The sequence below is a fragment of the Sylvia atricapilla genome, chromosome 12, assembly GCF_009819655.1.
Source record: "Sylvia atricapilla isolate bSylAtr1 chromosome 12, bSylAtr1.pri, whole genome shotgun sequence".
Classification (NCBI taxonomy): domain Eukaryota; kingdom Metazoa; phylum Chordata; class Aves; order Passeriformes; family Sylviidae; genus Sylvia; species Sylvia atricapilla.
The window spans coordinates 8,077,915-8,092,481 of NC_089151.1; the positions used below are offsets into that span (position 1 = coordinate 8,077,915).

At 54.5% G+C, this 14,567-nt stretch overlaps 1 protein-coding gene across 3 annotated transcripts in view; it reads left to right on the plus strand.

The window, feature by feature from the left end:
* The window catches only part of VAC14 (VAC14 component of PIKFYVE complex), a 58,880-nt gene extending 45,009 nt beyond the window's left edge, over positions 1-13,871 (plus strand). For 2 of the 3 annotated variants that reach the window (XM_066327744.1, XM_066327746.1), the window contains 5 exons: positions 7,879-8,053; positions 8,781-8,899; positions 9,710-9,789; positions 11,351-11,501; positions 11,744-12,540. In XM_066327744.1, coding sequence (XP_066183841.1) covers positions 7,879-8,053; positions 8,781-8,899; positions 9,710-9,789; positions 11,351-11,501; positions 11,744-12,005 — 787 coding nt within the window. In that variant the 3' untranslated portion in view covers positions 12,006-12,540. Of the gene's footprint in view, positions 1-7,878; positions 8,054-8,780; positions 8,900-9,709; positions 9,790-11,350; positions 11,502-11,743; positions 12,541-12,988 lie in introns of those variants that run through there. The other variant, XM_066327745.1, reaches the window with a different exon arrangement.
* Positions 13,872-14,567: the final 696 nt, after the last annotated feature.

Here is a 14,567-nt window from a genome sequence, read left to right on the forward strand (position 1 = left end):
TTCTTATGGTGCTTCGTTTTCTGGTTCTGCGGCTGTGACAACTCGGTTTATTCATCTTTGTGGAAGGAAGAGCCAGGACAGGAAATCAGGCTGAGTAACAGTGTTTTTCCCTCCACTTGTCTTCCAGGGGATCTTGCTCTGTTATGCCCCAGGCACAGGGCACACTCAGTTAAAAACTGAAAGGAGCTCACCTCAGCCAGTGGGTCCAGCTGGGCACTCTGCTCCCAGGATGGGATGTCCTCAGATAAAGTATCTCTCCATGGGACATCTTTAACTCCCCACTGAAAGCATAGAGCCACCTTGATTGGAGTTCCTGCCATTCAGTGCTCTTTCCCTTGGTGCATGAGCTGCTCCTTATGTTCAGCTGCACTTGGAGCTGGTCCCCTCATAGCACTGGGTGCTCTCTTCGGGTCCTGGCAGGGAGCATCCATCTGCTCTCCTCTCATGTATCTATGGGCCTTGGAGGGTTTGAGGGAGCAAGGTTCATCAGCTGCATCCCTTCTTGGGAGCCCTCCAGGGATCCTAGCTCAGAAGGCAGGGCAGGCATTGTGATCCAGTGCAATGCTGAGAGGCAGTGGGCATGGAGGCCAGCTAATCTGTGGTATCTAAACCATGGCATAATTTGGGTATTTTTTCAGCTGGCACTTGAGCAGGAAGTGCAGCAGGGCTCATTAAGTTACAGGCACCTCCTTCCCTGAGCTCCAGGATGTGCTCAAGTTGTTGGCAGAAGAGAAAAGGCAGCTTCACCTCCCACCCCAGGGTACACTTATCCCTGAGCCATGGGATGCTGCCACCTCTTCCCAGTCCCTTTTTTCCTTCATTTTGGAAAGCTTCACCCTCAAACACAGAGTGTGTTCCTGCCATAGTCTATCCCTGCTTTCAGAGGTCTAGAGATAGCCAGCAGGACAATTTTCCCTGAAATTTGCCTTCCCTACATGGGTATCCAAAGGCTCATCCACCTCTAGGACAGCAACCTGCTCCTTGGCCATGCTTTTAGAAACAAAAGCACTTTTATTTCTTCATCTTGAAGCAAAGTGATGGGGATGGGTGAACAAGGACCGCAGCTCCCATGCATGCCCCGAACAGGATCAGCCTCTCCCAGCTCCTGTTGCTACAGCTTTGTACACACTCCTTTAACCTATTTTATTTGCAGTGATGAGAAATTATAGGGGGAGAAATAAGGCGCTTGTCAGTTTTCTTGAAAATTAGGCCACAGCTGTCAGCCTGAAAGGGAAGCGGACGTCTCGAAGGAAGGATCTGCTGCTGCTCTACTGTTCTCCCCCACTCCCAAGCCAGCTCCTACCCTTCCTCCCCTTCCAAACAGAGCTTGCCTGAAAACATCAGTGCCCAGTGTAAGTGCCCCTCTGGGAACAGTGTCTGGAGGGCTCAGTTCAGCATGAGTTGTTCCTCTCAGCTGGGATAGTGGCTGGAGCCAGGCACATGCTCTAATGCTGCTGGTGTCTCCTGCCTGGGGCTTAAAGCCCCAAGAGCCCAGGGCAAGACTTGCATTTGCCATCCATTTTACCATCAAATCACTGGCAAGTTTAAAATTTGGAAAAGAAGTGCTTCGGGGAGGTAATTTTTTTGCTTTCCTGGAGGGTTTGGAAGGGGTGTTTTTTACCTAGTTTTTGGGTGAACCTTTTGTAGATGCTCAGGTGTTCCTACAGGATTTTTGTAAGATTTGCAGATCGTCAGTGACGTATCAGTGAAGGTGCTCAAGGCCAGGTTGGATGGAGCTTTGAGCAATCTGATTTAGTGAAAGGTGTCCTTGCCCATGGCAGGGGGGTTGCAGTGAGATTTTAAGGTCCCTTCCAAGCCAAACCATTCTAGAATTCTATGGGCAGGATAGCTTTATCCATAAGTCACTATAAAGTTTCCTCAAGGAAGCTCCTGGCGCACACCAGGTTATGCAGCTGGAGAGTGGTGCTGGTTGTCTGTCTAGTGGGATTCACCTTGGAGAAGCTGTCACATTCATCAGTGTTATGCTAAAAGTTGGGCCATACCTTGGGCTGAGTGGACCATCAGGTTTCCAAATATAGTTGTTTTTTAGCCTCTGCCCCATTCCAAAGGATATTACTCTTTCTCCTCCTTGCTACAGCCCTGTTTCCCTCTCATATTTGGTACAGACCTATGGGTATCTCACTGATCATAAAAACGTCCAGAGGTGTTGAATATCTGCTCGGAGAACTCAAGGTGATCTTGTTGAAGGGCGCCGTTCTCCAGGCATGTCCAAGGTGGGAACAAGGCTGGGTTCATCACAAGTCAAGGTGAATGTTTCCATAGGCTGGGCCATCAGCTTAAGTGGGCAGTGGGGAAGCCATCCTGCCAGCCAGGACAGGGACCTCCCAGTGGCCTGGTGTCCAGGGGGATCATCAGGAGGAGCAGAAGCCATGGGCTGAGACTCTGCAGGATCAAGGTGCTGTTTCACCAGTTGAAGCTGGCCTGAATACTAATGTACGTTTGTGGTGTGTTCCTGTCAGGCATCCGTGGTGGTTGCTCGGGGGATCCCCGGGGATCCCTGGGGAGCACCTTACGCTGAGGCAGCCGCAGCCCAGCGCTGAGCTGGCACCACGGCTCCTTCGGCACTTGTCACACTGACGGCTGCTGCCAAGCAGACGCTCCGTGGGAGGGTTTTCTTGTTTGCAGTGAAACACTCTGCACCTTTCCCTTTTCAAGCAAAGGCATCGCGGGGTTTGTCTCCTCCGGCTTTCTGAGATCTGCACGTCTCCTTCCCAGAATCCACACATCTCTTCCCAGGATGTGCACATCTCTGGTCGGCAGCTTTCCCTGGGGAGCTTGATAACCATTCCAAGAAAAACAAAGTTGATGAGGGTCCTTCTCTTCCCCAGACCTGCATCCTGCAAAGGAGCTCCCCTGCTCCTAAACATCACAAACCCTTCAAAATCCCTTACATAAAATGCTATGAATTTTGTAAAGCAGGAACTGCTGGAGTTGCCATGGTTTCCCTTGCCCAGAGGAGCAGCTCTGGAGTCTGGATTCAGGAAAGGGGGGGATTAAAATGGAGGACTGGGATTTTCTTTGCTGATATGGAGGGAAAGGATGGGACAATGACATCCTCCTGCCTTCCCCACGTGCTCTCTTCTCCTCTTCCCATCCTAATTTTATCTGTGCTTCCTCTGCAAATTCCTAAAGGATCCCAGCTGCTGGGGCAGGCTGGGGATGCTGCTTTTCCTGGCAGGAGAATTCCAGGGGAATGGGGATGGGCAGTGGGTATCACAGAGGCTGTGGATTCCCTGGTTAGGTGGGTTAAGCCAGGGCATCTGCTGGGGAGCCTGGGGTGTGGAGGAAGGGTGGGGGAACGCCTTTGGGAGGAGAGAGGAAGGGAGCAGAGGAAGAGGAGGGTTGGGAGGAAGTATGGAGGGGTTCTGCCCTCCTCACAGCTGTGGAAGTTGTTCTGAAACCCATGAGCAGAAAAGTGGAGCAGGACCCCTCAGAGCATCACTCCCAGGTCTCAGCCAGCTCATTCCACAGCTCAGACTCTGTCCCAGTTGCTGGAAGTGGGACGAGACATGATCCTCTCCCTGCTGAGGCCCCGTGTCTATTAGCCCAGAGCTAATAAAGCAAATCACTGGTGCTTAATGAAGAAGCACCTGCTTAATTGAACACAGCAGGATGGTGCTCAGCATGACCAGGCAACAGGACAGGACCAGTGTTTCCCCCCCAGGCACCCCACAGATCCCAGAGGAGGAGATGGTTCTGCAGTAATACTGGATCTCATCTTACTTTTTTTAGAATTTAGGGAAAAAAAAATGTTCAGCCTCTTCAAGTAAGCATTGGTCTGGCCTGAGCCTCCGCCACCCTGTTCCTGCATGGTGGCTCGGGGCAGGGGACGGGGCTGAAGTGGTTAAAGGGACGAGCAGGCAGGATGGGAACTCTGACAGCTCCCTGAAATGATGATGTTTAGATTAGCTGGTTTCCAGGCATCGAGTTGTCAAAGCAAGAGGGCTGGGAGGGATGCCGGGGCTTGTCCTTAATTGGAGATGTGGCTCTAAAGCCACCCCATCTAGCCAGCATCCTCTGGGCTCCAGCACTCTGCCCTGCAGCAGCTCCCTGCCCCTGTACAATTCCTGTTCTGCTTGTTCCCATACCTCATCCCACCCCAACCATTTGCATGATGGGAATTCATTGTGATTGACATTGCTGTGCTGGCAATTAGGTGGCTTCTACATCAGAGACACAGTGGGACCCCAGGGTGACATGGCCACCCAAAGCTCATGGTGACCTCTGTGACTCTTCCCTTGACGAGCCTCATGTTGTTGAGGAGTCCTTTAGGCAAGGGGGCAGGCAGGGTCCTGTGACTGGGCTGGAGGTGACCTGCTGAGTCCCTTGGGAGGTGTCTGCCATCGTCATGCTGCAGGTGGATGCTGCCTCCCATCTGCCTGCAGCCACATTCCTTGGCTCCATTGGAAAGGCTTGAATAACCCATTTAATTTAAGGAGTTAAATTTTAATGGCCTGAATACCACATTTCATTATCGCCATGTGCCTGTGCTGCCAGCTGTGTAATACAACCAGTATGTGCCATGATGCTCTGCAGCTCCTGCCTCCCTGGGGACACTTCTTGCCCTCTACCTCCATGCCAGGAGATCCCTGGGGACTCTCTGGGTCCCCATGGGCAAGGGGATGCACATCATCCCCAGGGATGCAGGGAGAGCTCTAGGGAGAGGCATCCTGCTGGAATGATGCTTCAGGGGGATTAGCCAGTTCCTTCCATCATCACATCATGTATATATGAGGAGATATATGTATTTAAGGGGTGTGTGTATATATATATATATACACATATTTATAGGATGTATATATCCAGGATGTATTTATGGTGGGTACATATAAGGGGTATGGTTCCCACTCTCTGTCCCCTCTGCCTTGTTCCTTTCCACAGCCACTCCACCAGCATCTCAGTTGAAGCCACCTGTCCTCTGTTTAGCCCCTTTCCCAGCCTCCTCCCAGCCAGCCTGGCGTTCCCCTCATGCCATCAAAGCCTCCCAGGGAATGGGCTCCTGGGGACCCTCCCACCCCACCAGCAGCCACCTGGTGCTGGCAGTTGGCCTCAGCTGCTGGCTCCTGTCACGGAGGCCAGCAGCTGCAGGACCAGCCAGTTGCTCCCTCCTTTGGGGATTGCTTTTGGGATATGCTGACCAAGGGACTTCATGGACGGGAGTTTGAAGTCTCTACCAGTGCCATAGGAGGATGCTGTGCACTGGCAAACTCATTCTGCTGGTGGATCCCAGAGAACCCGGGGGCAGCTGGAAGGGCTGGTGCCCAAGCAGGACAGCATCTCCATGAGGTGACACAGCTTTGAAGCATAGGGACAGTCTCCACACAGCTATTTCTCTAACACCCCAACGATTTCCAGTTCCCCAATGCCACTGAAAGGAGGGGAGAGAATCCCAACCCTTCCCCACTAATCAGGACCAGGCCTGAAATTAAAAAGCAGCTCACATTCAGTCCCCTGCTCACTGTGAGCACAGTGTTCACCAGCCAAATGGCAGAGCTCCTATTTATGGAAAGGGAGAGCCTTCCTTTTTCCATGGAGGACTGGTGGAGGGGGAACCTGAAAGGCATGCTTTTTGTCATGGGGGAGCCTTGGAGGTCACTGAGTTGCCCTCAGTGCTCCCTGGCACTATTTCTCTTGTTTAAGCTCTTGCTATAGTCTTCTTGCCTGGAAGGTGTAAAACACCAGCTCCTCACCAGCCATGAGCATTGCAGCCAGTCCCAGCTGTACTGGCACACTGACCTTTTCACTGTTGAGACTAAAACTATCCCAGTGTTTGTCCCTGGAGAGCCCATTCCTTCTCCAGACATGTTAAACCATCCCACCTCATGGTTCAAGTGCCCAGCACAGCACTTGGAGGAAGCTTGGCAAGGATGGGGCATCCAGTTATCCCCCCCTTGCTGGGAGAAGGGTAGCATGGAGCCACCTTACTCCTGGGCTGGGCTTGGTCCTGCCCAGGCTGGGCTTGCTTTACTGCAGCTGGAAGTGACTGGATCCTGCCTGCAATGCCAAGCTATTGATTTGCTTTTGGCTCAATCAGGTTGGACTAAAAGCTTCTGCCTTCCCCTTTCCTCCCTCCATGCCTCACTTTCCCACCGCTCTCCCTCCTCCAACCAGCCTGCGTCCAAGCAGTGAGAAATCAGGGAAGCGTTTTCATCCCCATGAATGCAGCCGGTTACGTAAGAATAATTGGGATAAATGAGCTTATTTATCACAGCCCGTTCCATTTTAGCGGGGTCCAGGGCGATCGCTGGGTTGGGTTACATAAAATCCCGCACAGAGCATCTCATTGTCCGGCAGCAGCCACGCGGGATGCGGGAGCTGCCGATGGAGAGCAGCCAGGGCTGGGTGAGGAGGGAAGGGATTATCTGGCAGGATAAGAGGTGGGAGAAAGATGGGGGGTTCCTTCCTCTGCGTGTTGAGGAGGGAAGATCTGTTTATTCATTCTCCTCCTGTGTCCCTGAACCACCAGGCTTTAGGGTATGATCTTTGGAGTCTGACTATAGCCAAGTAGTCTTCCTCTGATATGTCCTAAGAGAAACGGGCTTAGTTTAGTTTCCACTCACATCCTTGCTCCTCCTTACCCCAGGAAGTGCAAACATGACTTTCAGGCAGAGGAGGTTCAGGTGCACCTCCTACCTCCCGGCCAAACCAGGCAGCTAGTGAACACCTCCCACACAGCAGCCCAAGCAGTTGCTCCTTGTTTTGCCTCTTAATCCTCTCAGAGATGCCTCCAGGGGGAAATCTGAATCCAGCTAAGATTATCTGGTTTAACTGTGCTTGGTAGGAGCTGGGGGAAAGCGGAGTTGCTCTGGGGGATGCCTTGGTGCCAGGGTTCCCTGTCAGGCCATGGGGAAATGTCATGAGCCAAGGTGCATTCCAGTTTTAGGAGAAGCAAGGATTCTGGGGAGCCAGGTGGGCTTCCCTGTGTCTCTCCAATCCCCACACTGGGAATCTGAGCTGGCACTGGGCAGCATTTCAGGTGTCCTCAGACAAACTGCCCAGGAAGGCAGGAGCCTGGAGAAAAACAGGAAATGCCCAAATCCAAACAAATGTAAGAGAAAAAAAAATCTGGTGGGTTTTTTTTGTTTCTGGACTAAAAAATGTTGAAAATCTTGGGAATGCCTCAAGGTTTGTTAAGCAGGACATTCCCGCTGTGACCCAGCCAGGCAGATCAGCGTGGGCCGCAGTGCTGGTTACACTGTTTTGGGGAGAGCACTGCTGACAGGATATCCAGTGGAGCAGAGACGTCTTCCAGCTTCACCAGCTGGATCTCTGCAGCCACTCAGCACTGGATCTCATGGCAGCTGGAGCATGGAGGAGTTCAAAGAGCAGCCTTTGGCTCCAGGGCTGCTGGGTTGCACAATGCCGGGAGGAATTGCTTCACCCCGCTAGCCACACTCACTGGGATGTTCCCCAGTGTCCGTAGGATGCTGGCCTGCCTGGGCCATCACATGCCATCTGCAATGGTACTGCTGCACAGTCACTACACTGGTCAGGCTGGAAAGTGACACCAAAACCTCCTGAGGGAGGTGATAGGAAGGGCTGAGGTGGCACGAGCCATAGCAGTGGGTGCCAGAAGAAAGCAATATCACCAGGGGGATCCAAAGTAATATGACCAGGGGCATGTCTTCACCCAGCTCTTTTTTTGTTTCTGTCCCGGTGTGAATAACTGCATCCTCCAAATGCAGAGTCTGGTATTGCACCACAGCATCTCCCTTCTGGTGCCACTATACTCACCCAACCACTGATGCACCCAGGTCTCCTCCCTGGTCCTCTCTGGAGAAGTGGGCTCACATCAGAGTCTTGATTGTGCTCATTAACCATCCTTTCCCCCTGGTTTCTCTCCTCTGTGATACACAGGCAGCTTTGTCTACTTCTGAATGCAGAGAACATCTTTCACTCCATGGCAGATATACTGCTTAGGGAGGAGGACCTCAAATTCGCCTCTACCATGGTCCACACCCTCAATACCATCCTGCTGACGTCCTCCGAGCTCTTCCAGCTGAGAAACCAACTAAAGGACCTGAAGACCCCGGTATGGGCAGCAGGAGCAGGCTTAGCAGCTGGAGGGGGCATAATGGGGGTGGTGGGGACCTGGCAACCACCTGGGAGTGTGTGTCTTGCTGCTCAGTCCCTGCCTGGCAGGTCCCAGGGTTGGAGCTCAGGCAGCTTCTTTATTCATCCGCCCTTCAGGAGCTGAGGGTGGGTTTGGAGGATGTGACCAATTCTGCCCAACTCTTGCTTTTCTCCCTGGAATGGGCTTACTGAGCCCTCAAGCTGCTGCTGCATCTGCCCCCTCATGGGCCATGGGACAGGTGACAGCAGGAGGGAAGTCCTGCAGTCCCTCAACTGTCCCTCCCAGGAACATGCCCACAGGATTTTCTGAGTAACTGCCACCAGCACCAGTGACATCCAAGGGAGGAGAGGAGGAAGATTTCTCCTCCTCCTGCTGCTGAAAACCAGTGATGCAGGGGTGTCCCCTTGGGTGGGACAGCATCGTCCTCCAGCCCATCACCCTGTGGTGGACACAGCAGCCCTGAGGGTGACCTCGTCATGCTGTCACCCCAAAGCCCACCTGATCTCCATCTCCTGAGGCTGAGGCTAATGCCAGTGCCAGGTGGACTTGGTGGGTCCAGCAATATTCCTTTGTGTTTTGCTGGCTCTCACCAGCCTGGTGGGTTGGTGTTGGGTACCTGGGGCTCTCCATGCCATGTCCGTGCTCCCAGTGGTGACTAAACCCCAGTGGTTCTCTGTTTCCTCAGGAAAGCCGTAACCTCTTCTGCTGCCTGTACCGGTCCTGGTGTCACAACCCCGTGACAACTGTGTCCCTCTGCTTCCTTACCCAGAACTATAAGCATGCCTACGACCTCATTCAGAAATTGTATCCTTTGGGGATTTTCTGCCAGGGTGGGGCCTGAGCTGGCCCTTAGTCCCTCTGTGGCAACCAAGGTCACCCCGCAGGCCAGCCCAGCCTCCTGCCTGCAGCCCATCATTACCAGGGCAGGGCAGCCTGTGCTGGATATGTGCCAGCTCCCTTCCCCTGCTGTCATCCCTTTCTTTGTGGTGAAAAGAGAGGAAGGCATGCACTGTCTGAGCCTTGACCTTCCCCTGACCAGGAGGGGAGGCTCCTCAACATCCTCTTCCTCCCAGGAAGATAAAGGTTTTGGCCTCCTGGCCTGGTGAGGAGCAGGCAGTGCCCAGCATGGCACAATCCCTGGTGAGCTCACCATCTGCCTGAAGCAGAATGATTATTTTCATGTGCCAGCAAACCCCAAGCCTCCCTGAGTAGTTTTCCAAACGAAGAAGCTCAATAACACGCTCAACTTCCCTTCCCAGAGCACACCAGCATTCCTTCTGGGAGATGCACCATCCCCGTGGGCCAGGAGGGTAAAAGCAAGCATCCTCCCCTGAACACTCATCCTGCCTGCTCTAAGCTTTTGGGGCAGCCTGCCTCTTCCCCTGTACCTGCCTGCTCGTCTGTCTCCTTCTGTCATCCCTTGGCCACCCTACAGACCATTCAGCCCTGCCTGTGTGCAAGCCCTGCCTGTCCCCTGCCCACTCGCATCCCACGGGAGCTGTGGATGCAGGGAGGCTTTGGCAAAGCCGTGGTCCACACCAGGCATCACCCGCGCGAGCCATCTGCTGCTGCTGCTCCTTTTTCCGAGGTAACATCCTTAACAGCCACATCCAGCGGGGACCTGGAGGTCACCGTGGATTTCCTCACCGAGGTGGACAAGCTGGTGCAGCTCATCGAGTGCCCCATATTCACGTGTAAGGAGGAAACCCCGGGTGGGGAAGGGGCGGCGCGCGGTGCTCCCCCTCCCCGCGCCTCCATGGCAGGCGGCAGCCGCCGCACGAATAAATAGAGCAGAAGTTATGAGACTTCTTGCCGGGAGGTTTGCCCAGCACTGGAGCTGCCCGCCGGGAAAAGGGCACGCTGGCAGCACGGGGGGGAAGGCTGCCCCCCAGATATAGGTTAAAGGAGCGAGCTGCACTGGCATCCAACAAAAGGGATGGGGGAAGGGATGGAGGGAGGGGGCCTGGATCACACCGAGCATCTCCAGGGGTGCACGAGGAGGGCGTCAGATGGGGGGAACCCTCTGTGCCACCCTTGGATGCACAGGGTGGCATTGTGGGTGCTGCTGGGGCCCTTAGCAAGAAAAAAGGGTGTTTTTTTCCTAGAAATGAAGATATAAGCGCTAAAAAAAGTGGTTGATGTTTTCTCCAGTATCCAGCAGTGCAGGTCCCCCATTGGGTAATGCAGCAGTGTCTGACCAGGGGCTCAGGGGAGGGACACTGGGAGCCAGGATGGTGACAGGATGACCTGTTGCTGTGGGGGATTTCTCATGATGTCAATTTGCTGCCCCTGGGCTTCTCACTGAAGGTGTATCAGGGCACTGAGGTTGTTGGGAAATGTCCTAGAAAGGACTTAGTGGTGCACCTATATAGGTCCAGGGTGATACTGGGGAAAATTTAAGGGAAGAGGTTTGGAGCAGCTGGGCAGTAGAGACCCTCAGTCATGCTCCCTGCTGTAGACCCTATCCCATATCACCAGGATGACTGTGAGGCACTCATGTATCTGTGGTAGTTTTGCATGCCCCAAAATTATTCACTGAGAGTTCCGCAGCCTTAGTGTGCACATCTCAGGGTAGGGGACAGACATGTTCCCAATAAAGTAGCATCCCTGGTGATGGCTTCCTTCACTGGGAGACACCAGAGGTACAAGTGACAACCAGGAGGTGAGATGCTGAGACACAGACCTTGCCCGTCTCCTGGGCTGCCCCTTCAGTTTTATTTAGGGCTCCGGAAGACTCTTCTGCCATGAGCACAGCAAGGGATGGAGCCAGAAGGTGGTTTTGCCTCTACTGACAGAATTGAGGCCCAGCACAAGTAACCCTCAGAACCAAGCAGAGGGGATTCCTTGTGCTCCAGAGAGTCCCCAGGAGGGTGTCACCCAGCCCTCTGGATGGGATGCTCCAGAGTGGGTATTTCTGCTAAATCTGCAGAAGCTGAGGAACAATCCCATGTTGCATGTGTGTTCTCAGGCAGACAGCATGGACAGCCTCAGGGGTTAGTGGTATCAGGAGTGGCAGACTGGGCAGCCAGTTGCCCCCAGGGGGGCTGGTCAAGGAGAGGAACTTCTGGACAATGTGGGAACCAAGATGGATGGGTTAATGAAAGGGGAGAGGAGTGCCTTCAAGTGCCCCTTGGTTGGCTGACAGAGGCTTAGAGCCTCTCCAGGGCTATCAGATGGGGTGGGAGGAACCTGCTTTTGCAGCTGGAGATGAAATGCATTTTCCCTGCTTTCTCATCCACTTCTGTCCTCTTCCAGATCTCCGCCTGCAGCTGCTGGATGTGAAGAACAACCCCTACCTGATCAAGGCTCTCTATGGCCTGCTGATGCTGCTGCCCCAGAGCAGTGCCTTCCAGCTCCTCTCCCACCGCCTCCAGTGCGTGCCCAACCCAGAGCTCATGCAGACCACGTAAGTGCTGGGGGATGGACCGGCATCAGCATCGGGGCTGGATCAGCTGTTCCCCCACAGCTGAGCATCCCTGCCATTCCAGGCTCAGCCCCAATCCCAGGCTCAGCCCCATGCTCTGGCTTTCACCCCCCAGCTCCGTTGCGGCCGTGGCAGCTCCTTGTCCCCATGGCCGGGCGTGTTGGCTCGGGGGGTTTTTTGTGTCTATATTTGGTAACCCTGGGAGGGCTGTGCCTCATCCACAGGCATTTGGCATCCGGGATGGAAAATTTCACTTGTGGGGTCGCTATGGAAACGAGCAGAGCTGGGAAGGAGGTTTATGGAGAAAGACTCCAGCAGCTGGGGGGGGCTCCCAAAGCATCCCCCCTGCAGCCTGGACAGCCTTCACAGCACCCAGAAGGAGCTTGGCACCCTGCTAATGCCTCCGGATGGCTGCTCTATTCCCACTCCTGGCCTTTGGGGATCCGTGAGATGTGCAAGGGCGGCATCTCCCTGGGGACCAGCTGAGATCTTCACGCTCCCTGCCCGGGGGTACTGCCAGTGGGATTTGCTTTCCAACCCTTGGCTAATGAGTAGTGGGGAGGCTTGATGATAAAGCTGGCTCTGCCTTGGTGAAGCCCTGGGAACAAAAAAAGCCCGAGATGGGCAGGTTTCTGAATTAACCCCCCGCTGCTGTTGTCGCTCCTTGGCTTTTAACTGCTTCCCTGGGATGGCTTTTATCCCTCATGGCCTCCGGCACTGAGCTCCTACCCACAACCCAGCACTGATATTTAATTGGGGGGGTGGAGAGGGGCCTGCATGTGCTTCCCCCTCCTTTTTTCTCCCCACTAACCCTGGCAGTGGGGGTTTTTCGAACTGTCAGACGGCCTGAGCATCTGATTAACTCTGACCTACATTCCTTCAAACACCGAAGCCGGCTTTCATAACTGGCCAGTCCCAGCTGCCCCCTCCCCAGGGACATACCAGGGCCACCAGAGCTGCCTGCCATCTTCCCATGGGCATCTTACAGCTGGTGTTTCCTCCTTCCTTGCATGAGGACAGCACAGGGATCTGCATTTGGAGGCCCCAGCCATGGGTGCTCATCCGTGGGGACTGTCCCTGCTGCCACTGGATGTTTTTTGCTTGCTCAAAAAACCCAGACGTGGAAACTGAGGCACATGGCCCTGGCATCCTTATCTCATCTCATCTTTATCTCTGCTTTTGACTGCTATGGGTTGCGATAGAGGGGAGTATGTGTCAGAGGAATGAAACCTCCCATGTAGGGCCAAGATGCAGGTTTCACTTGTCCCTTCCCTTGACTTCGGCTCTGTTTCACAGCTTTGGAGAAAGAAAATATGTCTTTGGGGGTATTTTATGAGGCACCAGCATGACTAGGATTTGCTGAACTCAGCTTCTTCAGGACAAGGTTTTAGTGCTGCCAATGCTGGATGCTCACAGTACCAAACAACCCCATCCCCTTTGCACCCTCACGCTCTCTTCCCACCCTGCAGGGACAACACCAAGCCCAGCACCAGCTCCAAGAGAACAGCAGCCTCCAACATCGACTACACGGAGCTGCTGCAGCACTTTGAGAAGGTCCAAAATAAGCACCTGGAAGCAAGACACCAGCGAGCTGGGCGGGCAGAGCAGCTGGATCGGCGGGTGGTCCTCTGAGCACCCCTGCGGCCGCCGTGGGTGTGCACAGTTGCTGGGGCAGGGACCAGGGGACACAGACCAGGGAACAGGCACACCAGTTGCTGGCCACCAGAGGATCTGGTGGGTTTAATGGAGATGGGCAAGCGCTCATCACAGGGCTGGTTTTCCCCTCCGCTGTGCGTGTGGACAAGGGGGGACCCTCAGGCTGTGCCCAGCCTCTCCTGTGGGTGCTGGGGGGACATGGGGAAGGGTTGCCCGAGGAAAGGGCCAGGGTAAAACACCTCGTCTTCTCTTGCAATGGGGCGAGGAAACTCTCCTTTGCTTTGCTAATGCCTTCCCCGTGACAGTCAGCTGAGTGCCCAGCCAGCTGCCAGCAGCACTAGAGGAGGGGAAAGGAAGACGGGAGCAACCCCTGGCCTTCCGCCCTGGAAAACAAGCACGCAGGGCTGCCAGCCACCTCTCACCACCCTGACTTCCACCCTCTGGTTCTGACGCCCTGCTGGAGGTGACCAGTGGCATCTCAGTCGGGGAGACACTCCTGTTCCTGACACTCGGCCCCCTCCCTGCATTCACACATCCTCTCTGAGTCCCCGGCTCTTGGCGGGGACAACTGCACAGTTTCGACTCCCAGCCAGCACCAGGGGACATGGGGACCAGTGGACCTAACCCCAGACTCCATTCCTTGTTCCTGCATTAAGCTCCCCATGATAAAATAAACAAGCAATGCAGAACAGCCCATTTCCTTGTTGCTGGGCTTCCCATCATAGTTCCCACGTGGAGGCAAAAACCCCAGCAAGGGCAGGGGATGGCATGGAGCATTTTGCTTGACCCTGTGCCCCAGGCTGGCCCAGCCCTGCCACGTTGGCTCGCCAGCAAGCAGGACTTCTCCGCCTGCTCTTCTTCCCAGCAGGAAAAAAACCACCACTGAAATTCTTCCAGGCCACGGTCACGAAACCGCAGCACAGTGACAGGCATTTTCCTGGCCCTGAGCAGCCGCCAGTGTTGCCTTCATCCTGTCCTGTGGCACTGGGGGACCCCAGCACGTGCCAGGCTGCTATGGTTTGGGGGACAGCATTGCATCCCCTGCATGTTTCAGGCCCTTGCTTGATCCCAGGAAAAGGGGGATTGGAGGAATTCGTGGACTTTTTATGGCTTCTGGCCTGTTTACAGCGCAGACTGTCTCTGGCAGTGGGTTCCCCAAACAGCCCCATACCGGCGCTGCTTTGGCCAGGATAAAGACATTCCTGTCATTCCCGGGAAAGGGCTTTCCAGACCCAGTCACGGCGGGTTAATTTTAACAGCCAGCCCTCCAAGATGTGCGAGCAGTGGCTTCTCAAGCCGGCTGGTTTCTCAGGGTGCTGGATGTTACTGATTGCTGGACCCCTGTGTCATTGTTAGTGTGGGCTGGGTGGGCTCTGCCTCACTCCTGCCGAG